At 42.2% G+C, this 25,083-nt stretch overlaps 2 protein-coding genes across 2 annotated transcripts; both read right to left on the reverse strand.

Annotated features, from left to right (window-relative positions):
* Nucleotides 1-106: 106 nt before the first annotated feature.
* LOC116047576 (extracellular calcium-sensing receptor-like) lies at nucleotides 107-7,329 on the reverse strand. Its single transcript, XM_031296464.2, has 7 exons — nucleotides 7,047-7,329; nucleotides 6,661-6,950; nucleotides 6,045-6,340; nucleotides 4,931-5,136; nucleotides 4,572-4,793; nucleotides 1,208-1,331; nucleotides 107-1,114 (listed from the first exon to the last, which is right to left on the reverse strand). The coding sequence occupies exons 1-7, from the start codon at nucleotides 7,305-7,307 to the stop codon at nucleotides 210-212; spliced, it is 2,304 nt and encodes a 767-aa protein (XP_031152324.1). The 5' UTR covers nucleotides 7,308-7,329; the 3' UTR covers nucleotides 107-209.
* A 1,470-nt stretch (nucleotides 7,330-8,799) lies between these two features.
* Nucleotides 8,800-22,050, reverse strand: LOC116047575 (extracellular calcium-sensing receptor-like). The gene is made up of 8 exons (XM_036001678.1): nucleotides 21,929-22,050; nucleotides 21,082-21,376; nucleotides 20,683-20,972; nucleotides 20,158-20,453; nucleotides 19,460-19,662; nucleotides 19,112-19,333; nucleotides 9,882-10,005; nucleotides 8,800-9,798 (listed from the first exon to the last, which is right to left on the reverse strand). The coding sequence occupies exons 1-8, from the start codon at nucleotides 22,033-22,035 to the stop codon at nucleotides 8,894-8,896; spliced, it is 2,442 nt and encodes an 813-aa protein (XP_035857571.1). The 5' UTR covers nucleotides 22,036-22,050; the 3' UTR covers nucleotides 8,800-8,893.
* Between the last annotated feature and the right edge of the window lie 3,033 nt (nucleotides 22,051-25,083).

The raw sequence follows: 25,083 nt of genomic DNA on the forward strand, positions 1-25,083 counted from the left end.
CCTAATTTTATATGTATATCCTATGATAAAAAGAATATTTGTATGTAAGACAATAACATTTCAAAAGGACATTCATAAAATGACAATTAAAGAAAATTTTGAATGTAAAAATAAAAACAATTTAAGTCAGCAAGGTGAAGACTTTGTTGGATGTGCACAACATACATATTGTATGTTGCCATCTTACCTATTTCCGAGCCTGAGATGTCTTAGGATTGATTTTTGTTCATTAAATGTTTCTTGGTGTTCATCTCTGGCTTAACCAATATGATGAAACACTTTGGAGCAAATATACACAGTATTAGTCCAAAACTGGAGGCCAGAATGGCAAATATCTCCACAGCAACAGTAAATTTCCCAGGAGAGCTAAGATATGCAGGGATAAAGGTGATCCAGACTGTACAGAATATCAGCATGCTGAAGGTGATGAGCTTGGCTTCATTAAAATTATCAGGTAATTTCCGAGCTAGGACAGCTAACACAAAGCAAAAGACAGCCAGTAGGCCTATGTACCCAAGCACAGCCCAGAACCCAACAGCTGAGCCTAATGCACACTCCAGGATGATTCTCTCCTTGTATATGGTTAGGTTTTTCATTGGAAAAGGGGGACTACCAACCAACCAAATAGTACATATTAAGACTTGAATAAGCGTGAAAGACACTACAGTCATTCTTTGCTGTGGAGGACCAAACCATTTCATCACATTACTACCTGGGAGTGTAGATTTGAAGGCCATTAACACTACTATTGTTTTTCCAAGAACACAAGACATACAGAGGACAAAGGTGATCCCAAACGCTGTGTGGCGCAGCATGCAGGACCACTCAGAGGGTTCTCCAATGAAAGTTAATGAACATAAGAAACATAGAGTCAGGGAGAAGAGCAGCAGGAAGCTCAGCTCAGAGTTGTTGGCCCTGACAATCGGGGATGTCCTGTGACGATAGAACACAGCCGCTGTTATAATGGCCAGACAGGCACCACCAACTGAGAATGCAGCCAGGATGATTCCTAGGACCTCGTTGAAGGAAAGAAACTCTACAGGCTTGGGGAGACAAGTGTCTCTCTCTCCATTAGGCCAGAACTCCTTGGGGCAAGGAAAACAATAAGTAGAATCTGAAAAATAAAACAAAAAAGGGCTTTTAGCAATCGTAATGGATATTTAATCTTGTACAGTACATTGGCTTTGTATAGGAGAAAAACAAATACCTGTAGCATTATTAATCTCTCCCTCAGGACACAGTATACAATCATAACAGCAGATGGGTTTTCCTTTCTGCAGCACTTTACGAGTTCCTGGAGGACAGCTGTCAGTACACACTGACACAGGAACCTGGCACATAGAGAGAAACAAACTCACGCACATTCAGGTGTGCTCCAAAACTCAGGATTAATTTATAGGTTCACATTTTTTTCAAGTCTGTTTGAAAATAATACTCATACGTCAGCATATGTACTAAAATGTTACATTGTCACTGTAACCAAGCTGTAAGCCCTATTAAAGCCATTTCAGTGTAATTGCTGGGGGACAAAATATACAGTCTTCTGTGTAAACATCCAGCAATCCAGTTAGTTCTTTTAGCAAAAATTACTTCTTTGTGTTACTATCCCTCTGTTTCAGTTCAGCAATGGAACACTTTCCTAAAGGGGGAATTTCTTAGTAAAATGTCCTAATAAAAATACCCTTACATCATTTCTGACATTAAAATTGTATTACGATTAGATCTTTCTAGCCATTATGGACAGGAGGAACAATATCAGTAGCTGTCAATATACACATATCATACTATTTCACTAGCAAGGACTACATTTGAACAATTTATCAATAAAAGAGTATTCATTCGCGAAGCGTGATGCCGCTAGTTCCGTTTGCTGACGCGTTGTGGGGAAGCTTCGGTAGGGAATCTACGGAGAGGAGAAAGGTGATGAAGAAAGAAACAGCATAGGAGGGAGGGGCACAGAATGTGAGAGTAATTGAGAGAAGAGGGTTAGGTGGGTATTTATAAGAATGCCGGAAGAGGCGCGGTTAAGCTGTAGCCCTGCTCCCAAAATTCTGCTAGGTAGCTTCAATTCACTAGATCTTTGTGATCTGAACAAATGTAGCAGTGAAACGATGGGGGACCAACTGTTCATGATTTGTATTACAGTTAGCGCTTTGGGATGCCACTGCAGGAAACCGAGGTAGTGGCTCCAATCCTGAAGGAGTGTCCAGAGTAATGAACTGGAGAAATGCCAGCCGAGGACACTTGTGCAGACTCAGAGATGAAGAGAGGATCTGTCACCATTATGCTCTGGAGTAGCTGGTAGTTTGCAAGAGTCTCAAAAGGATTTAATGATGATAGGACTTTGGGTAAAGGCGAGTATAAGCTGACCGGATTGATTGGCTTAGTTTGCTTTTAAGTTAGCTTCAGTTTCAATGGTACTGATATGTGTTTTGCTGGGCATCACGGAATGGGCGTGGAAACAGTAATGGTGACGAGATCAAACAACAGAAAGTTTAAATTGTACTGGTCGTAAAAGTAGCAGAAGCGCTATCATGCTAATCAGTGAGACAAGAGGGTTGAGGGTAATAGGCTATTAGTGATGTAGTTTTGGGAGTCAACGATCAGGCACAATGGGCAAGATTTTCACGTTGAAAGTCAGTGTCAAATATGGAGGAACTGGTGTTGGGTGAGTGTCTGCAAGAAGGGACGAGATTCAGAACTTGCAAGCTCAGGTGTTTGTTCTGCTGGGAACTATCTTCCATTGTAGAAACCCCCAAAACTGGCAGAAGGAGCTGCATTTGTGTGCAGATGGATGTCGTGTGGGTGAGTCAGTTACAGTTTGTTTGTCATGGAAGAGGTTGTTGCATTCCAGATGGTAAGAAGGCTGAGCCAAGAATCAGATAGGCACAGCTTGAGCTGTCAGGGTAGATGAAATTCACAGGTGAGCCATGAAGCTTTCTTTGACTTTCTTTGTGAGCAGGTGGCTCATCTGGCTCGCTTATAGCTAATTGAAGACTTGCATTTAAGAAAGATGGATGGTTGTGCAGAGATTCCAGGGTGGAAACCTTCTGTAAACCACTTGATGAGGAACAAGTTTTGCAAAGTAGGGTTGTAGGGGCGTACAAGGCAGGCATGGCATCCAACAGAGAAAGAGTGAATGTGAAAGAAGCAGCATTGAAACATATTGCATGGTGGAAGTTAGTAGGGGAATGGGGGGCACTGGCAGCCCAGTCCTAGGAGTGGGCTGGTGGTGGGCGCTTACATCCTGGTACCAGGAGCGCCAGCTAAAGAGAGCTGCTGCAGTTACTGAAGGTTAGTCTGGATCAACAGAAGGCGAAAGGCGAAGCACTGCTACTTCTGCTACTTGGGCGGAGTGATATGCTTGCACCTGAGAAGCACCGAACAGAGTGTAGAAATGCTTCGCTTTTCTGAGACTATAGTTCCCAGTTTGTATACAGTTAGAAGATGGCTGTGTCTCATGTGACCTTGTTATTTGTACACGCTGTGACTATACAAATCACAACATGTAAATAGGAAAATGTTGGCGTTATTTTGTCACTTATTTGGAGCAGTAGACTAGTTGGAACCAATTACCTTCAGGATCCGTGCTAGGCTAAGCTACCGGTGGAGCCGTCAGAAAGAGCTACAACGCGCACGGAGATGAGAAGGGTATGTATGGACTTATCTAACTCTGGGGGTTACGGTGAATAAGCTAAAGTCCCAATAAGTCGGCGTGTTCCTTTAACACAACTTGATAGGGAAAAAGAAATCTTCGTCACGACACATCTCTCATCCAAACTCCGACTGTCTCAGTCTCTCAGTCCGTCTCTCATCAACTGCTCTCGATCTTTCTCTTAATCACTCCTGTGCTACCCCCACAGGTAAGCCACATTCACCTCAGCCTGGCAACCAATATAATTTCAATCGTGGTGGGAGCTCCGGTTATTTGTCACCACCTGCTGGCTTTATTGAAGTACTGACACTATGACCAAATATTCCTTCCTCTGATTCAGAGGAATATTAAGTCAGTACAATCAAAGCACAAAGGATTGGCATATGCTGAAGCTGTTAAAAAGAAATAAAAATGTATTAAAAGAATGGAGAGAAACGACGAAATGGCAGCAGTACAAGAGGAAGTGGAGCAGATGAGAAATAGAGATGGTCAGAATCTGCATAGACGAGAGGATTTTTGGCTAGTGTTGGGTGTTCAATAGTTGATGTATTGATAGTCTTGCTGGACATGGTAAGGAAAGATGAACTTGACCAGATATAGACCAAGGAAGAGACTTGTGGCTTGCTGTAATGGAGATGGAGGTGGCGGAGAAGTTTTCGACTTCTGTTGCTGGGACTGCCTAGCGTTTCGTCCGAATAGACCATCATCTGAGGGGGATCATGAAGTCTGTACTCAAGATGAGGTGAGTGGATGGTTGATATTGCTTGTAGGATTGAAGAAGTATGCTTTTATGAGCGAGGCGATGCATGGTCTGCTGGCGCGTTGAGTTGTGGCACCTGCTTCCGAAAATTCTGCTAGGTAACGTCAGTTAAGATCACCAAATTTTTTGTTAAATAATTGCTTTTGGGCTGCTTACGTGTGTGCCACCATCCACCCAAGTGAGGTTCCTGTTGATATGGAACTTCTGGCCCACTGGCAGTGATGCATCGTAGTGCCCTACTGTCACCAACTTAATGCTGCCACTTTCACTTTTTTGCCAGTTAACCAGGTCATATCTGGCCACAGGATCACCGTTGGCATCAAATGACACATCATAACCATTTTTGGAAAAATTCACTTTCTTCAGCTGAGTAAGAACCTGTGAAGATGAAATAAAGGAAAACAGTGAGGGAGAGAAATTAAATTATAATTTCAAATAAAATGAATATTAAATGTCATAAAAGGTACATTATAGGAAAAAAAGGACATTGGAGATTTCACTTATGTCCAACTGACCTCTTTGGACTCTATCCTGGTGAATTTGTCACACTGAGTTGTAGAATTTGTTTCCTGACACACTGTTTTATGAATGGCATGAGCTATTGCATAAACAGCCTTGTATACCATGTTAGTGATCCGGAGCTGAGATGTGTCAGTGTACGGACTCTGGAGCGTCTTTATGTCTTCAGTTCCATCACATAATCTCTTGTCTATGGCTACACCTAAAAACGCGACAGAGGCTTTGACAATGATATTACATTGTTATTCATGCAAATGTTTATCATTAGAGCAACCAAGGAGGTTATGTTTTTGGTTCAGTTTGGTTGTCTGTTTGTCAGCAGGAGTACGGAAAACTAATGGCCTGCTTTTAATGAAACTTGGTGAAAGATTGAAGCATAGGCCAGGAAAGAACCCATTCAATTCTGGAGTGGATCGGAATCATGGAGCAGATACACAAATTATTCATCACTTTCATTTATATTGCAAGATAGGGTGAAGATCTATGCTCTCTGAGTGCCCTTTTAGTTCTTTTGCCAAACGCGCCTTGCAAAAACTCATATCTACATTGTTCTAATGTATTAGTAAAACATTATTTTATATTGCATTTCAAAGCACTGTTTTGCAAATATACCTTTTTCTGTTTTTGTTTTAAAATAGTTTTTTAACCCTTTAAGTACTCCAGCTTATGTTAACACAAATAAGTTATCAGAAAATAAGCCACATTTATGAAAGGCAAACAAATAGATATTTTCCTTTAGTTAAATACTGACATGATTTTTTTTAAATGTGATTAAAATGAATGATGTGAAATCACTGTCAGTACTGTATAATAGCCTAATTAGAGCTACTTACCTACTTACATAGCCTATATACTGTAAATGATACATGCTGCAAGTACAATTTTTAACTTTTAGCTTGGTGGCCTAATATCATACAAACCACAAACATCCTGATATCAAGTGACAGTCTTTGTTCAATATCAATACTTTTCCCTGTTAATCTGGGGTTTGGCCTAAAAACAGCTGTAGACATTTTAACACAGGAAGCTCCTTTCAGACAATCAAAAACACAACACAACACAACCACAAGTGAGTGTCTCTTCTATATTAAACATGAACAACTTTCTCACTTTTTCCCAGCCTGCAGTTGAATGCATCCTCCCAGAACTCAGTAAGCACTGGAGAGGCAGCCACTTTAGAAGGAGAGAGATCCAGCAAGAAGTCTCTCAGACCTGGGATGACAGATTTCTGAATGCCAAATCCGATGGCTCCAGCACAGAAGCTGAACCTCCGCATGTCTGTGTCTGTTACCCAGGCTTCACTGCCTATCCACTGGCGAGGTGGAGATGGCTCAAGCGACAGCTCCTCCAGCAGAATCCTCAGGTCTCCAGGGGATGTAAATGCCACAACAACCATAGCTGTCGACCTGGAGAGAAATTATAGTGCATTGCATTACGTTAGTATAAATACAAAATGTACATTTTTAAAGAGGCATCGAGAAACTTAACACAAACATGAGATACTTTACTTTTTGTGGTGTGTTGAATATACACTATTTGTGTCAGTAATTCTATTTTTTATAATGATATCAATAAAAAAAGTGAAAACATACAGTACATTTCCAATTTGTCACTGAGATAATAAAATAATCTGCCATTTTATATTCAAGTTAACATTTGTGTGGTTTTATGCGCTGAATTTCAGTGTTAGCACAGGGAACAAAAGCACAATCAGTGCAGTAGAAACCTGCGGATAACGTCAGCTATTCTCTTGATCTTGCTGCATGGGTGGTTCCAATAGAAAGATTCAGAGTATTCCACACAGATCCCCTCTTTGTGTGCTGCGTCCAGGAAAGACGCCATACCATTATTGCCATAGTCTGAATCTGACCGGACAGCACCTATCCAAGTCCAGCCAAAGTGTTTTACCAGCTTGGCCAGCGCGTCAGCCTGGAACTGATCACTAGGAATTGTTCTGAAGAAACTCGGGTACTGCTGCTTATCGGACAGACATGCACAAGTGGCGAAGTGGCTCACCTGAAGGAAACAACAGTGTTACTATTTAACGGGAGAGACAAGCAAAAACAGCACTAGTCTATTAAACACAGTATAACAGAAATCCAAAATATTTACTTGAGGAATGTTAAAGGGCCCGATAATGCGCGACATGCTGATGGATGGCGTGGACCCAGTCTCACCAACGACAGCCATCACCATACCAGAATGCGAGCAATTGTCACCGGTGTAAAACACCGGGTCCAGGCCATTTGAAAGCTGGAATGCCACATGCACCGCCACGGGCACCGAGGCGCACGAGTCGTAGATTTGATAACCGAGTTTGATTCCCGGCAGCAGCTCCGTGCTGTTGTTTATCTCCTCGATGGCGAAGATCATTGCACGTGAGAAGCGCAGTTCACGGGAGTCAATGCTGCACACAGACACTCATGTCACTGTTTGAATTTTGACAAGTACAAGTCACAATTTTAACAGAAATACATAATAAAGGAGAACTGCAATTCATAGTTTTTCACAATAAGTTATAGCTGCACATCTGTGAACCAAGTACTATATATAGTACTATATAGTGATACTTTATCACACAGGTACAACACAAAAATTCAAAACACAGGATTAGATATCAGTCAAAAATTCACAATAATCTTAATGCACAGATTATCAATCAACTCAAACGTCTTGATTTGTCTTTATCCTCTTAAATATGTATACTGTACATCACTGCTTTTAGTTAATAAATAAAAAGGTTATAAAAATGTTATAGTTTGACTATTTCATATAGTCAAACTATAACATTTTTATAACCTTTATATATATATATATATATATATGGCTTAATATTGTGTCCAATACAAAGCTTTGCAACACAATTGTAAGTACTGTACATCATAGAGATCAATGTCTATCCCGACACAGTCTAACTCCTCTTATCCCCTACTTCTCCCTCTTACTAACCTTCCTGTGCATCTTGGAAGCTCAGGCACGGTGGTGTAGTTATGGTTCACTGTGTGCATGTAGTAGTGTATGGAGAAAACACCACCAATAACATAGTCACCATCCATTGCGAATGCAGGGAGACGAGTGGTACCCTGGAGCTTACATTTCACAGATGAATTCTGAGTGCTGACCCCAGCACCAGTCCTATCCTCTGTAAGCCCAGCCCTTTGTTTAACATCATCCTCAGAAGCATTCAAGGCAACATCTGAGTTCAGCCCACACAAACCCAAAGACAGGATCAGGCCAATACAGAGAGCGGAGATCTCCATCCCTCAACTATCTGGTTGTGGGCAGACTGTATGTGTGTTTTATAGATTTTCAGACAAAAGCTTCCCTCCTCCTACTCTACGTCAGGTAAATTTACATCAGAGAGAGGGTGTGCTTATTCAGTGGTCTTTGTTTAACTCACGTCTAAGTCTTTTCTGTGGGCTGCATGTACAATATAATCTGCATTCATGTCTCTTTTCTCCACTTGTTATTATTGTAAACACCAGATGTCTTCCTAATTCTGTTCTACCCTACATTTTTTTTGCTTTGTTTTAGGTCATATAACAAGGGTAATTTTGCTATTTATCAACCTGGACCCTTTTTTCCCATTCATTTGTGTCTAATTAATGTGTGTTTTGCTTTGTTTTATCTTATATTACAGTTAAGCCTAACACATGTGCACCTTTAATCCAATATTACATAATGTGGATATGGAAAATCTATTGAAATACAAATGATTTTATAAAAGAAAAAGAACCACACATTTATGTTGTAAATTTTTTACTTTATTTATTAATCTAAAATTGAAACATGATAAAATATTTTTACAGCAAGACAACATTTTAAAAGGAAATTCACAAGATGACAAAGAAAATGTATGTAAAAAGATAACAATTTGAATCAGCAAGGTGAAGACTGTTGGATGTGCACAGCATACATACGTATGTTGCCATCTTAACTATTTCCAATCTTCCGATTTCTTAAGATTGATTTTTGTTCATTAAATGTTTCTTGGTGTTCTTCTCTGGCTTTAACAATATTATGAAACACTTTGGAGCAAATATACACAGTATTAGTCCAAAACTGGAGGCCAGAATGGCAAATATCTCCACAGCAACAGTAAATTTCCCAGGAGAGCTGAGATATGCAGGGATAAAGGTGATCCAGACTGCACAGAATATCAGCATGCTGAAGGTAATGAGCTTGGCTTCATTAAAATTATCAGGTAATTTCCGAGCTAGGACAGCTAACACAAAGCAAAAGACAGCCAGTAGGCCTATGTACCCGAGCACAGCCCAGAACCCAATAGCTGAGCCTAATGCACACTCCAGGATGATTCTCTCCTTGTATATGGTTAGGTTTTTCATTGGAAAAGGGGGACTAAGAACTAACCAAATAGTACATATTAAAACTTGAATAAACGTGAAAGACACTACAGTCATTCTTTGCTGTGGAGGACCAAACCATTTCATCACATTACTACCTGGGAGTGTAGCTTTGAAGGCCATTAACACTACTATTGTTTTTCCAAGAACACAAGACATACAGAGGACGAAGGTGATTCCAAACGCTGTGTGGCGCAGCATGCAGGACCACTCAGAGGGTTCTCCAATGAAAGTTAATGAACATAAGAAACATAGAGTCAGGGAGAAGAGCAGCAGGAAGCTCAGCTCAGAGTTGTTGGCCCTGACAATCGGTGATGTCCTGTGACGATAGAACACAGTCGCTGTTATAATGGCCAGACAGGCGCCACCAACTGAGAATGCAGCCAGGATGATTCCTAGGACCTCGTTGTAGGAAAGAAACTCTACAGGCTTGGGGAGACAAGTGTCTCTCTCTGCATTAGGCCAGAACTCCTTGGGGCAAGGAAAACAATCAGGGGAATCTGAAAAAAATGAAACAAAAGGATTTTAGCTTTTAGCAGTTGCATATTTTATGTCGTAGATGTGCATTAGAAAAAGAAAATACCTGTAGCATTGCTAATCTCTCCCTCAGGACATAGTATACAATCATAACAGCAGATGGGCTTTCCTTTCTGCAGCACTTTACGAGTTCCTGGAGGACAGCTGTCAGAGCACACTGACACAGGAACCTGGCACATAAAGACAAACAAACTTACATGTATTCATGTGTGCTTTGAAGCTCTGAGGATTAAGAGATATAGCTTCACATTTTTTCAAGTATGTCCTAAAACAATACTCACATGTCAATATGTGTACTGAAAGTGTTATTAGTCAGTGTCCCTAAACTATAACCCCATCCTAAAGCCATTTCAGTCCAAAATCAAGCTTTACCTAAACAGAGTCTATATCCACGACGTTCTACTTCTGGGATTGCTCCGGTGCCGCAGGAAATTCCGTCGGATGCATGTCTTTTTGCCAATGTTCGTTTCCTTCCACTTTCTTTGTGTTGGAATTTTAAACTCCGGTGGATTTATGAGGACTGTGGTTAACTGCTCCTCAGATCTCTGCAGGGTAAATTGAGACAGCTAGCTAGACTGTCTGAGTTTTCTGTTGCACGACTAAAACAACTTTTGAACATTCACGTTCCACCAAAACAAGTTCCTTCCCGAGACTATTTAGCAGCGGCTCTGTGCGGAGCGCCCATGATGATTGCAATTGGTTTAAAGAAATGCCAATAGACCAGAGCATGTTTTTCTCCCATCCTGGAATGCTGTGTGGACTCGCCAACCCTCCTCCGCAGCGCTGTGGAGGAAGGTCTGGCAATGCGAGACTAGTCTAAACTCGACAAATTAAATGATTCATTCTAAGTTACAGTCTTTTAAAAATTCACTTTTTATGGCGTCAGGATTATGTCATATCTTGCGGGCATTATCAAACATGCTTATGAGCAAAATATATAATTTCACACCAAATCAACAATCAAGAGTTGTACAGGCAGCTGCGAGTAACAGAAACAGAAGTAATGTTCTTATGACGTGGTGTATGATATAGCCATAGACATAATGTGTGATTCCATTCTACCAACATGTTAAAAATGCCAAAAAACAATAGTATTTGGTTAGTTGACTTTATATTTCTGTAATGGATAAATCATACCGGCAGTTCAGCAAGGGAACACTTTTTTTGAAAAATATAAAGGGGTACTGTCATACAAAAAAATACTGTAACGTTGGACTGATCTCTACCTTGTATGGATAGTAGGAACATGGACCAAAAACACATATCACTAGGTTACGTTGTCATCTTGGTTCTCTCAGTGAAGAGGCTATCTCTCCACTGTTACATATTCAATATGTGCGGGAAATAATCCACTGTTGTCAGGTACATGGATACTCCTTTAAGACATCCCGGCTTGCCCGGCCATGCACCTGTGCTGGATTGGAATCACTGATAATCTGATTGGAACCTTCTCTGAGCGGCCTAAAAGCTAGAGAGATAGTCTCTTTACTCAGAGAACCAAGGTTACAACGTAACCAAGCTTTCTTTGTCGTATTGAGACTATTTCTCCACCATAATCTGTTACATAATCCATATGTACAGGGAACTCTTTACGTGAGGAGACAGTGCTTCCCAAGCCCAGTTAGTGAAACAAGTAATAGACAGACTAAATGTATCCTATTGTCTCCCTTCTTGTTGTAGGAGAGCCTGTGAGGGTGGAGGCAGGGTTTTTGCAGAGTGTGAGAGGTGCCAACACAGTCACTGATTTACGGAAGAAAAGGGTTATGTAACGCAACATCAGACTATAATGATATAAACGGTATTGTCTTATCCCATATCTTGTTTGAAATTATATCAATATACTGTGGTGACCCACAATATAGAGACATTCACTGGAGGTTGCTGCTCCTTTAAGTAGGGAGCTCACTGGGACGAGGGGGCGTTGTTGGGACACTTTCAGGCTGTGTAACCTGGCTGTGTGTGCTGGCTGTGTAACCTGGAAGTGTAACCTGAAGCTGTACGCTGTGAATTAAGAGTGGGAGTAAACAGACTCCTGAATTAAACTTCTCTGTCTCGTTTGTGCCACACTCCCACATTGGTGACCCTGACGTGAGCCGAGATCATGTCAACGGACAATATTGACAGCTTTGGGGCCGGGCCGGCTCCGGCACCAAGCGGAGCTAACGAGGAGGCTAATGTTGGCGCTAGAATGTATGCCGCAACGGTAAAGTTGCCGGAGTTTTGGCAGCATAGCCCCTGGCCCTGGTTTCAACACATCAAAGCCCAGTTCCAGCTGAGAGGAATAACACAGGACATAACGGCAGCATTGGATGCCTCTACGACGGCTCGAGCATGGGGCTGCTGGAGGCTCCACCGGCTGCGGGCAAGTACGATGAGCTGAAATTGAGAAAGCGGATCGTCTATTGACACTTAACGGCCTGGGAGATGGCAAACCGTCCGAGCTGATGGAGAGGATGTTGGCCGTTTTGGGGTCGGCAAACCCCGCTTTCCTGTTCACGCATGTTTTTCTATGACAACTCCCGGCTTCTGTGCGCACTGCCTTGGCCAGCTCTCCCCTCTCATCAACCAAGGATTACCGTGGCTTAGCTGTGGAGGTGGACAGCAAACCAGCAGCAGTTTGTGCATGTGCTGCTTCCTGCACAGACTTTCTCTCTGCCTTTGGAGGACACATTTGGCACCGCGGCTGCGGTTCGGCTGGGATTTTGTTATGGCCACTGTGAGTGTTCCTCTCCTGGGGGCGGATTTTCTGTGTGCATTTAGGCTGCTGGTGGATGTAACAAACTGCCGCTTAATTGATGCCTTCTCTTTTGCTACATACCCATGCATCCTAGAAGGGGCAGAGACACTCGGCCTGTCTAACATGCTTGCGGCAGGGATGTGTACCAACGCCTCCTTGCAAAGTTCCCTGACCTCACCACGCCCACGTTTTCAGCAGCTGTGGCCAAGCATGGGGTAGAGCACCATATTACTACCACCGGATCCCCAGTCTATGCGCGCGCTCGGCGCCTCGATTCAGCTAAGCTTGCAATCGCCAGGGAGGAGTTTGCAACCATGGAGTGCCTGGGCATTGTGCGCCGCTCCGACATGACCCACATGGTTACTAAGACGGATGGCAGTTGGCGCCCCTGTGGCGATTTTCGTCACCTGAACAACGCCACGACCCCCGACCAATACCCAGTTCCACATATTCAGGATTTCTCTGCTCACTTGGCAGGGACCAGCATTTTTTCCAAGGTGGACTTGGTGCACGGATACCACCAGTTAGCGGTCCACCTACAGAATGTGCCCAAGAGGGTGGTAATTACGCTGTTTGGACTTTTTGAGTTTCTGAGGATGCCGTTTGGACTTAAAGGCGGGACATGGCGTTCTTGTTTGTTTACTTGGACGATATTTTGGTGGCCATCGCATCTGCAGAGGACCACCTGGTACACCTCCAACAGTTGTTTGACAGACTCAGTACGCATGGACTCATTGTCAATCCGGCCAAGTGTCAGTTCGGCCTGTCGTCCATCGATTTCCTGGGACACCGTGTTTCCCCACAGGGGGCTGTTCCACTACCTGCCAGTGTGGACGCTGTCTCTAGTTTTCCACGCCCCTGTTCCATAAAGTCCCTACAGGAATTTTTGGGCATGGTGAACTTTTATAATAGGTTCATTCCCCACGCGGCTCACCTCATGCACCCTGTGTATGAGGCCCTGCGGGGCGGCGGGCCTAAGGATGAGGTGGACTGGACCCTGGGGAGGAACTCGGCTTTCAATTGCGCTAAGGCTGCATTGGCTGAGGCCGCTCGATTGGCGCACCCGTCTCCTGACGCCCCGGTTGCCCTTACGACTGATGCGTGGACTTCTTTGCTGTGGAGGACCAAACCATTTCATCACATTACTACCTGGGAGTGTAGCTTTGAAGGCCATTAACACTACTATTGTTTTTCCAAGAACACAAGACATACAGAGGACGAAGGTGATTCCAAACGCTGTGTGGCGCAGCATGCAGGACCACTCAGAGGGTTCTCCAATGAAAGTTAATGAACATAAGAAACATAGAGTCAGGGAAAAGAGCAGCAGGAAGCTCAGCTCAGAGTTGTTGGCCCTGACAATCGGTGATGTCCTGTGACGATACGACCCGTAAACACACGCACAAGCGCACTACCCAGTCACACTCTCCCATAAGCTCTCACTCCTTTACAAATAACTCTGCTAACCCACAGACCAGCTATATCATTCCAGTAAGAACCAATAATATCAGTAATCAGAGGTACAGCGCTACACGCTCCTCTGTGCTTCCTTTGGAGCAGCCACCCATTCATAATCCCATAACTACGGTGTCTGTCCCCTGACTGAGATCAGTAAAATCAAACGTAAACCAACGAGGTGCTATACTCAACAACCTAATTGGAATTAAAACAACCACTGCAACGATAGAACAGAATAGGAGAATCAAATGTGGACTATTAAATATTAGATCTCTGTCTTCTAAAGCAATATTGGCAAACAATTTGATATCAGATAATCAAATTGATCTATTCTGTCTTACCGAAACATGGCTAGGCCATGAAGATATGTTAGTCTAAATGAAGCCACTCCTCCCAGTCATAATAATACTCAAATTCCTAGAGACTCAGGCCGAGGAGGGGGAGTTGCAGCCATATTTGACTCAAGCCTGTTGTGCATTAAAGATATAAAAACTTGGATGACCTACAATTTTATGATGTTAAAGCCCATGTTTATTTTCTAATGAATTTGCGCAATTTGCTTGTTGGTAATAAACATTTAAACTGTTACCCAACAACATCAAATACAATGGATATCACAAAATGGAATAAAATACGAAAAAGTAGTACTATTTTACAGCGGTTTGCAATGATTCTCTTTTCCCCCACAATGCATTGCATTACGTCACGTTGGGGAGACGACAGACGAAAGCCCTGAAAAAGTTCTGTTCACTGTTTATGGTCTCGGTCTGTGCCACTGGTGTTGCAAAATATGGCTTTTGGTCTCGACCGAGTCCATGTGTCTTTATTATGTGTATAATAATATTGGAGGGAAAGTGAACCACAGCTTGGACGGGGATGCTGTTCGGCTTTTCACAAGTTTAGACAGCTAGCTACGCCGACGTTTGCTAACGTTAGCGCAACAGCGTTAGCCTAGACTGCTAGCTAGGTAAATATTACGACTGCCTTCGGAGTTTCCTATATCTGCATCCACGTTGTCAACATAAGATATGTGGCGTTAGTGCTCCTTTTGTACCATAATTTTATTGAATGAAATGTTAAGCTTCTCTCCTACGAGGTGGGTGGGTTTTTGTTACATACAAAGCTAACTGGCTATAGTTAGCCTGTATGCTAGCGGAATTAGCTAACGTTGCGTAACCAGCCAGCAACTTCGGCAATCAGCAGTAGTTTCGGTGAGCTAACCACGACAGTATTGTCGCCCACAATCAACCTCTGCTGCTAAAAGCAGTCAATTTGCAGTGCACTATAGCCAGTTAACTTTGTGTATAACGTAGCTAACAAAAATCCACCCATCTCGTAGGAGCGAAGCTTAACATTTTATTCAATACAATTATGGTACAAAAGGAGCACTAACGCCACGTCTTATGTTGACAACGTGGACGCAGATATAGGAAACAACGAAGGCAGTCGTAATATTTACCTAGCCGTCTAGGCTAACGCTGTTGCGCTAACGTTAGCAAAACATCGGCGTAGCGTTAGCTAGCTAGCTGTCTAAACTTCTGAAAAGCCGAACAGCATCCCCATCCAAGTAATAAATCAACACAATGCAAATATGTTGTTACTGGAGCTAGTAGGGTCCATCAAAACGTGAAATATCTAATCGAAAATGTGTTTACAACATCGGGGGATTTCACAGGTGAGACTGACTGGCAAGTTTGCCCATAGCTAGCATGATGCCTTCTATTTCTAGATCTAAATAAGTTTACTGGTACTTATCTGAACTAACGACATGATCACTGTCACTAGATATAAAGAAAACATTGACTTTCACTCTTCACTGACAGTAAAAACACCTCTTCCTCATCCCAGTCAGTCACCATAGTTCTAGTACTAGACTGAGGCACATCTCCCCAATGTGACGTCATCACCGAATTGCGTTAAAAAACCCACTAAACGACAAAAACGGCGAAAACTGGCCTTTAACACTATTTGGAGACATTTTTAACAATGATATACATATGTTGAGTGCTTTATGTACCCATTAATCAACAGTGGTGGTTAACCTGCAACATGGGCTTTAAACTCAAACAAAACTGAAGTGATTGTGTTGGGCTCCAAACACCTCCGAACTTCATTATCTAAAGATATAGCTACTCTGGATGGCTTTGCCCTGGCCTCCAACACTACTGTTAGAAATCTAGGAGTTATTTTTATCAAGATTTATCCTTCAACGCCCATCTAAAACAAACCTCAAGAACAGCCTTTTTTCATCTTCGTAACATTGCCAAAATTAGGAATATCCTGTCGCAAAACGATGCTGAAAAACTAGTCCATGCATTCGTTACTTCTAGGCTGGACTACTGTAATTCCTTACTATCAGGATGCTCAAATAAGTCCCTTAGGACTCTCCAGCTGATCCAGAATGCTGCAGCACATGTTCTGACAAGAACTAAGAAAAGAGATCATATTTCTCCTGTATTAGCTTCTCTGCATTGGCTTCCTGTATAATCCAGGATTGAATTTAAAATCCTTCTCCTGACCTACAAAGCTCTAAACGGTCAAGCACCTACATATCTTGAAGAGCTCTTAGTACCTTATTGTCCCACTAGAGCACTACGCTCCCAGAATTCAGAGCTTCTCATGGTTCCTAGAGTCTCTAAAAGTAGGATGGGAGCAAGAGCCTTCAGCTATCAAGCTCCTCTCCTGTGGAACCAGTTCCCAGTCTGGGTTCGGGGGGCAGACACCATCACCATATTTAAGAATAAACTGCAAACACTCCTCTTTGATAAAGCTTATAGTTAGGGAGCGAATAGAGTAGAGGGAGGCAGGCCAGTACAGCCCGATCCGGTTGGGGAGAGTTCTAGCCCGACCAGGCTCCTCTCCTTAACCTGCCTCTCTTAGTTATGCTATTATAGGGAAGTTCCTTCCTTCCTGTGACACACTGAGCTGCTCTCTCCTCTCTCTTTCCATTTGTGTGCATCCTTGCCCCAGAAATGCTTGTTACTAACCTAGCTCTGGGGAGTTTACTCCCCGGAGTCCTTATGTTTCTTTTCCTGCCCAGAATATTCTCTTGGATTAGGGTGGCACCACGATCTTGGTTGGAGCTGTCACTGTGGTCCAACGCTCTGCAATGCCCTGCAGTGTCCGGCTGCGTCCGGCTGCGTCCTGCCAAGTGTCTGCGTCTTGCTACGTCCACCCATGCTGTGCTGTGCCACGCTACATCCTGTAACGCCCTTCAGTGCCCTGTTATGACATGAACTACTACGACTACCATTTGTAGTCACTGTTCCATTATCTTTGTGACTATTATTGCCACTGTTCAGCACATCCCCAACCAGCACTGTCAGACACCACCTACCAAGAGCCTGGGTCTGTCCGAGGTTTCTTCCTAAAAGGGAGTTTTTCCTCGCCACTGTCACATTAGCCACTGCTAATGCTTGCTCTTGGGTGAATTACTGGAATTGTGGTCTAGACCTACTCTATCTGTAAAGTGTCTCGAGATAACTCTTGTTATGATTTGATACTATAAATAAAATTGAATTGAAATGAATTGAATTGAACTTCAGTGTCTAGCAATAGGCTATGCCAGAAAAGGGAGACACAAAGCCGTCATAACCGGGAGAACACCAGAAACAGCTGAACTGTTTTTGCTTTGTTTTTGGAACAAGGGAAACAGCAATCCTAGGAGGATGCATGCAGTCAGGCTCTACACTACTGTACAGGAAAGCTTGTTCTTGCTGTTTGGATTTACTGCTGTGACACACTTTCCTTCTCTATCTTTGAGATATACTAACGCAGAATGCTCTCACGCACTGCACACTGACTCAGGTAAAGATCAAACAATCTGCATAGGTGCTTAAAGGACAATTCCGGGCAAAACGAACCTAGGGGTTTTTACCAGATGTGTACCCACTCTGTCGCTCTCTGGGACATGTTTTCATGCTAATCGAATGTGTTTTTAGCTTGAAAGATGCTAGCGCGGACCACTGATTAGCTTACAACGCTAGTATTCGGGGCACAGGGAAAGTAAAAACAAATCGCTATTTATGCCACTAAAAAGGCTCAAAATATCACCACACTTCAACTGTAGCATAATGAGGGTCCCTAAATGTTAACCGAAGCATTGAGAACTTTGTAAGTGTACAGACAGTTTATTGAAAAGATACATTATAAAGACACTCGCGTTCATGTTTACATGCCGCCTCCGTCTTGAAAACCAGTCATGACTTACAGCTGGCGATGCAAACTAAAATCAAAAGCAATTTGCTCAATATATCTGAAATAATCGCACTCTGCATAACTTGTCAAGTACTTACTCAGTGGATAACTGTCCATCTGGTCCCTCCGGTCTGGGTCGCCTTCTCCAATTTATTTTCGGGACATGGAAACAAGTTTCAAGTACAGCCCTGTTTATCAGAGAGGGGAAATCTTCAGACTGTACAAAACACTGCGTCTCTTGGGTGTCGCAACGCAACAGGTCCCACTCCATGCAACATAGACACTCCTGTTCGGTGGCCATAGCTTCACAATGTCCGCAGGTACACCACCAGTTTCCCGAAGTACGAGGCTGTGTTGCGGCATTGACTACCGGTAGCTCTCTGTCGTAGCCCTTTCACAGAGCTCCCGCAGCTCTTCGTTCAATAAACTGTCTGTACACTTACAATGTTCTCAATGCTTCGGTTAACATTTAGGGACCCTCATTATGCTACCGTTGAAGTTTGGTGATATTTTGAGCCTTTTTAGTGGTATAAATAGCAATTTGTTTTTACTTTCCCTGTGGCCCAAATACTAGCATTGTAAGCTAATCAGCGGTCCACGACACATTCGATTAGCATGAAAACATGTCCCAGAGAGCGACAGAGTGGGTACACATCTGTTAATAACCCCTAGGTTCGTTTTGCACCGGAATTGTCCTTTAATAGATAACCGTGAGGGGTGGCCGGGCAAGCCAGTGTGTCTTAAAGATGTATCCACGTACCTGACCTCAAGGTGACCATTCCCTGTACATATGGAATATGTAACAGTGGGGAAATAGTCTCAATACGATAGAGACTTCAAGATTGCAAAATGTGAACATGTAAAATTATTGCTTTTAGGCTCCTTACTCGTGTGCCACCGTCCACCCAGGTGACGTTCCTGTTGATAAGGAACTTCTGGCCCACCGGCAGTGATGCATCGTAGTGCCCTACTGTCACCAACATAATGCTGCCACTCTCACTTTTTTGCCAGTTTACCAGCTCGTATCTGGCCACAGGGTCACCGTTGGCATCAAATGACACATCATACCCATTTTGGGAAAAATTTACTTTCTTCAGCTGAGTAAGAACCTGTGAGGATAAAGTAAAGGAAGAAGAAAATAAATAAAATTTAATTTAATTAATACTTAATCTCATAAAAGGTACATTATAGCAAAAAAAGAGCATTAGGGTTTTCACTTATTTGTTTCAACTGACCTCTTTGGATTCTATCCTGGTGAGTTTGTCACACCAAGTTGTAGAATTTGTTTTCTGGCACATTGCTTTATGAATGCCATGTGCTATTGCATAAACAGCCTTGTATACCATGTTAGTGATTCGGAGCTGAGATGTGTCAGTGTACGGGCTCTGGAGCATCTTTATGTCTTCAGTTCCATCACACACTCTCTCATCTGTGGCATCTAAAAACACACAGAAAATTTTTTGTTTGTTTATTTAACCCACCAAACATGCCTTGCAAAAACTCATATACCTATATTGTTTATTTATTTCAAAATAAATACATAATCTGAAATCAGCATCAGTATGATAGCCTAACTAGAATTACATACATACTTTTACATGCAACTGATACATGCTGGCAAGTAATTTATTTATTAATCTGTATTTAGCTTGGTGGCCTGGAAACTGTCTTTATAGCTATTTTGGGCTTGTGTTCAGGGCTTGTTGTGAAACCACTGCAGCAAAGATAATAAAAAAATCTCCAAGACAGCAGAGTGCCTGAATGATCATCATATCAAGTAGAAAAAAAAATATTTACAGAGATGCACCTCATGTCCACCTCAGGCCTTTCTTCAACAAAAACCTCCACTCAGACAGACAGACAATACATAACAACGCATCACAACAACAAAAACACAACTGTCCTATATTAAAAATCAGCTAAACTGTCTCACTTTTTCCCAGCCTGCAGTTGAATGCATCTTCCCAAAACTCTGTAAGCACTGGAGAGGCAGCCACTTTTGAAGGAGAGAGATCCAGCAAGAAGTCTCTCAGACCTGGGATGACAGATTTCTGAATGCCAAATCCGATGGCTCCAGCACAGAAGCTGAACCTCAGCATGTCTGGGTCTGTTACCCAGGCTTCACTGCCTATCCACTGGCGAGGTGGAGAAGGCTCAAGTGACAGCTCTTCCAGCAGGATCCTCATGTCTGCAGGGGATGTAAATGCCACAACAACCATAGCTGTTGACCTGGAGAGAAATCATGGTGTATTTTATTACATCAATGTAAATATAAAATTAAGGTTTTTAAATATGTATCGAGATAGGTTTTTATAAAATTATCAGTGATAAATATGAGAGTAATAAACATGATGAAAAAAATACATTAAATATTTGAAATACTTCCATCTTATATTTGATGAAACATTGTTGTGGTTTTGTGTGCAGAAGGTCAGTGTCAACACAGGGAACATCAAACCTGCGGATAACGTCAGCTACTCTCTGGATCCAGCTGCGTGGGTGGCTCCAATCGAAAGATTCTGAGTATTCCACACAGATCCCCTCTTTGTGTGCTGCGTCCAGGAAAGACGCCATACCATTATTGCCATAATCCGAATCTGACCGGACAGCACCTATCCAAGTCCAGCCAAAGTGTTTTACCAGCTTGGCCAGCGCGTCAGCCTGGAACTGATCACTAGGAATTGTTCTGAAGAAATTTGGGTACTGTTGCTTATCGGACAGACATGCACAAGTGGCAGAGTAGCTCACCTAAAGGGAAATAACAGTGTAGGCTAATTATTTAACAGGACATACTGTACATAAAATAAGCACTGGTCAATATTAAACACATCATTTGCCAGCAATTCAAAATATTTACTTGAGGAATGTTAAAGGGCCCGATAATGCGCGACATGCTGATGGATGGCGAGGACGCAGACTCACCAACGACAGCCATCACCATACCAGATTGTGAGCAATTGTTGCCGGTGTAAAACACCGGGTCCATGCCATTTGAAAGCTGGAATGCCACATGCACCATCACGGGCACCAAAGCGCACGAGTCGTAGATGTGATAACCAAGTTTGATTCCCGGCAGCAGCTCCGTGCTGTTGTTTATCTCCTCGATGGCGAAGATCATTGCGCGTGAGAAGTGCAGTTCACTGGGGACAACACTGCATACAGACACTCTTAAACTTACATATGGCGAGGACAATTCACAATTTTAGCAAAGACACACAATAAAGAACTGCAATTCATAGTTATGGACAGTAACTGATAGCTGCACAACATCTGTGAACCAAATATAGTATACATTAAAGAGTTGCCTAAACAGCAAAGATCAAAACACAGGATTAGAAAATTCACAGGAATGTTAATGCACAAATTAACAGTAGTCAACTAAATCTAAAGTCAATACTATATAAATGTAAATACTATAGAAATTAAGTATAAGTATAAATATGTTGTTAAACACACTGATATATTTTCAGTTAATAAAATAGTAGTGATTTCTTTTCTTTTTCAAGTCACACATACAATATTTTTGTGAATATAATGCCTGCCATTTATATGGCCAAATACTGAATTTGCACTTAATGTGAAATAATAGTTATTCTTTGTTTTAAAGTTCCCAATACTACAGTACAAAAAAGCTTTGCAACATGATCGTAAGCACATCATACAAAGCAAAACATTTCTATCCCCCACTTCTCCCTCTTACTAACCTCCCTGAGCATCTTAGTGGCTCAGGCATGGTGGTGTAGTTATGCTTCACTGTGTGCATGTATTGGTGTATGGCAAAAACACCTCCAATGACATAATCACCATCCATTGAGAATGCAGGTAGACGAGTGGTACCCTGGAGCGTACACTTCACAGATGAAGTCTCACTATCCTCTGTAAGCCCAGCCTTTTGTTTAACATCATCCTCAGAACCATTCAAGGCAAGAGCTGAGTTAGGCCTACACAAAAACCATGACAGGATCAGGCCAATAAAGAGAGTGGAGATCTCCATCCCTGAACTGTCTGCATGGGCAGAATGTGTTTTCACTGGTTTATATAGATTTTCAGAAAGAAAGCGTCCTTCATTCTACTCTACGTCAGCTTTCTGCACATCAGAGACTAAATGCACTTTCTCGGTGGTCACAAGACTTATGCTTTCACTCTGATATATTTGAAAATAGCTGCTCTATAATCTGACTCAACTGCAAATAATCAGCATTTAACTTTTGAGAATGGTTCATTGCATTTTTAAGCAAACCATCATCAACCATATTTAGCATTACATAGTATATCTAAATTTAAAAAAGTATTGTAGCTGAGCCTGGATGTTAAATTAAGCCATGCCAAAGGCACACAGTGTGGTACAGAATGAGTAAAATAACAGGCCAGCATAAAATTGAAAACAGGCCCATCTTCCTACACTCTCTCTTTAGGAGTTTGATCATTGGATTTTGTTTCTTTTGGATCTTTCTGCTTCTCAGCAACCCTTTTATGTTTAAATAGAGCAATAACATCCATAATGTTATCCATTTTTGAGTTAAAATTATCCATTAAATTGTCTACTGAGTCTGATGGTTGACTCAAGGTTTCTAAGAGTGCATGTTCAAAGAGAGCACCAGTGTTCAGTGTTCTGAATTTGCGGGGACATAAATACATCAAAGAAGATGCAGAAATGATCAGACAATGCCAAATCCTTGACATCTATAGTGATGTTGAGGCCCCTTGTAATAACAAGGTCAAGCATATGACCATGAGAATGTGTTGGCCCCTGTACATGTTGTGTTAAGTTAAAAGTGTCAATTAGTGTGAGGAATTCGCTGGCATAATTGTTTTCTGGATTATCTACATACAAATTAAAATCCCCAAACTAAAATGATGAGACAGTCAAACTCTAAACAAATGGCTGTCAACAGTTCACCTAGTTCTTCCAGAAAAACTTTAGCCGAGTGTTTAGGGGGCCTGTAAATGGTAAGTAATAGAATTTGAATTTGAGGAGAGAGCAAGAGCAAATGAAACATGAGCTGACATATTCCAGACTTCCAGGCTAGTATATCCTCAATATACACAGTACACAACTGCTTTTTACACATCTGGTTAATGCTCAACTGCATTACATTGTCTCAGTACCTGTACTCCGTGCAATGACAATAATGTTGAATCTAATCTGATATAATGTAAAATTGTCATAAACTGCCACCCAGACAAAATAAAAGTTGCATGTAGTTTTGGTAAGGGATTAACTGAGCAACAAAAAGATCCAGTGAGGTAACCTGTCTTGCATGCTCATGTGTGCATCTGCTACTGAATTCAAATGTAAGGGGGCCACCCAGGTACTGTAATCTAAAGCCAAATACTAATTTAAAGGCTCACGCTACTACCATCTAGTGGACCTTTTGAGTCAGACTTAGAATATATGACAGTGAATCAGATATGTTAAGAGATGAAAAACGGTTCTGTGGTTAGTTTACATGAATGTGAATACTATAATGAAACACACCTAATAATTAATTAAATAAATGAATTAATTAATTAATTCATGAAAAATAAGAATTGAGATGAAGGCTACATATTGTACATGTTGCTCTAGTGTTATGAGTACAGAGGAACCATGTATAGGTTTTACCACTCTCTGCAGAAGTGCACATGTGTAGCCTATATTGACACAAATTGTCAGTGATAAGGAGGGAACAAACAGGAGAAGCTGTCACAAATTTAAGATGGCTTGGCAAGTTGATGTACCTAAAAACACCACATAACCATGTAAGGGAATCATTGTTTGACTGCTTGTGGTATCAACACTGGGAATAGACCTGAAAAAAACCTTAAATGTCCCAGATACAGTGTGTATCAACCTGTGTTTGGTAACTTATATAATGAGACACCATCAAGGAGTCAATGGCCGACATTTCATACAGAGGCCCAAACAATCAGAAGGAGTCGCTAATGCAGTAGTCTACATCCATGACGTTCCACTTCCGGGTTTGTTCCGTTGCCGCCGTAAAATCTGCTGGATTTCATTCTTTTCAGCCGGATGTCCGGTACATTCAGCTTTCTTTGTGTTGGAATTTTAAAGGAGAATTCCGGACAATTTTTACGTTAATCTTGATCGCTATAGCTACGCGAATACTTTCGATAGAAAAAACCCCGACCCGAATCAGTGCAAGGAACACGGAGTAGCTGCAGCTACGTACTGCAAGCGTCCCCTGACCTAAAACGGCAGTTGTCGGGGCAAGTTTTAGAGTGCCTTTGTGCCTCTTAACAAACACAAAATGCAATTAATGTCTGTGCCACATGAACAGGGCCCTTACGTGTCAACAAGATGCGTTTTCAACTCAGACATTGTTTAAATTCTCCTACCCTGGTCCCTGTCTCAATCCTGCCGGTAGCTAGCTTGCCCTGCTAGCTGATAGCCGTTAGCCATTAGCCGTTAGCTGCTAGCTGCCGTCCAGTGAGTGTATTCAGTCCCAATAACAATCCACAGAGCGGCGGTGGTGTGGTGGATGTCCTGCATAGGACAGATCATGCCTTCGCAGCAAAAAGTTTAGATTATTTCCCCCTCAAAAATAGGTAATTGAGCACTGTAGTGGTTATGACCATATCAGTGACTAACTACATTGAAACGGGATAAACGATGTCTGTGGCTTGCACAGTAATAGCATTACTGAAGCCTAGCTGTAGCCTCGCGCTGTCTCCTCCACAACAGCAGTGTGCAGATCGTCGTCCTTATTTATTTGAACCCAAGTATACAGACGAAAAACTAGCCTCACAAGAGTTGGAAAGAATGAGACAGACAGAGGGGCAACAGGCAGATGAACTTGCTGCTCCAAGCGCAAGCTAAAGCTAGCCTTCAGTAACTGGAGGACATAGCAACACCACC

This window comes from Sander lucioperca, chromosome 5, assembly GCF_008315115.2.
Source record: "Sander lucioperca isolate FBNREF2018 chromosome 5, SLUC_FBN_1.2, whole genome shotgun sequence".
In the NCBI taxonomy this organism is placed as follows: Eukaryota; Metazoa; Chordata; class Actinopteri; order Perciformes; family Percidae; genus Sander; species Sander lucioperca.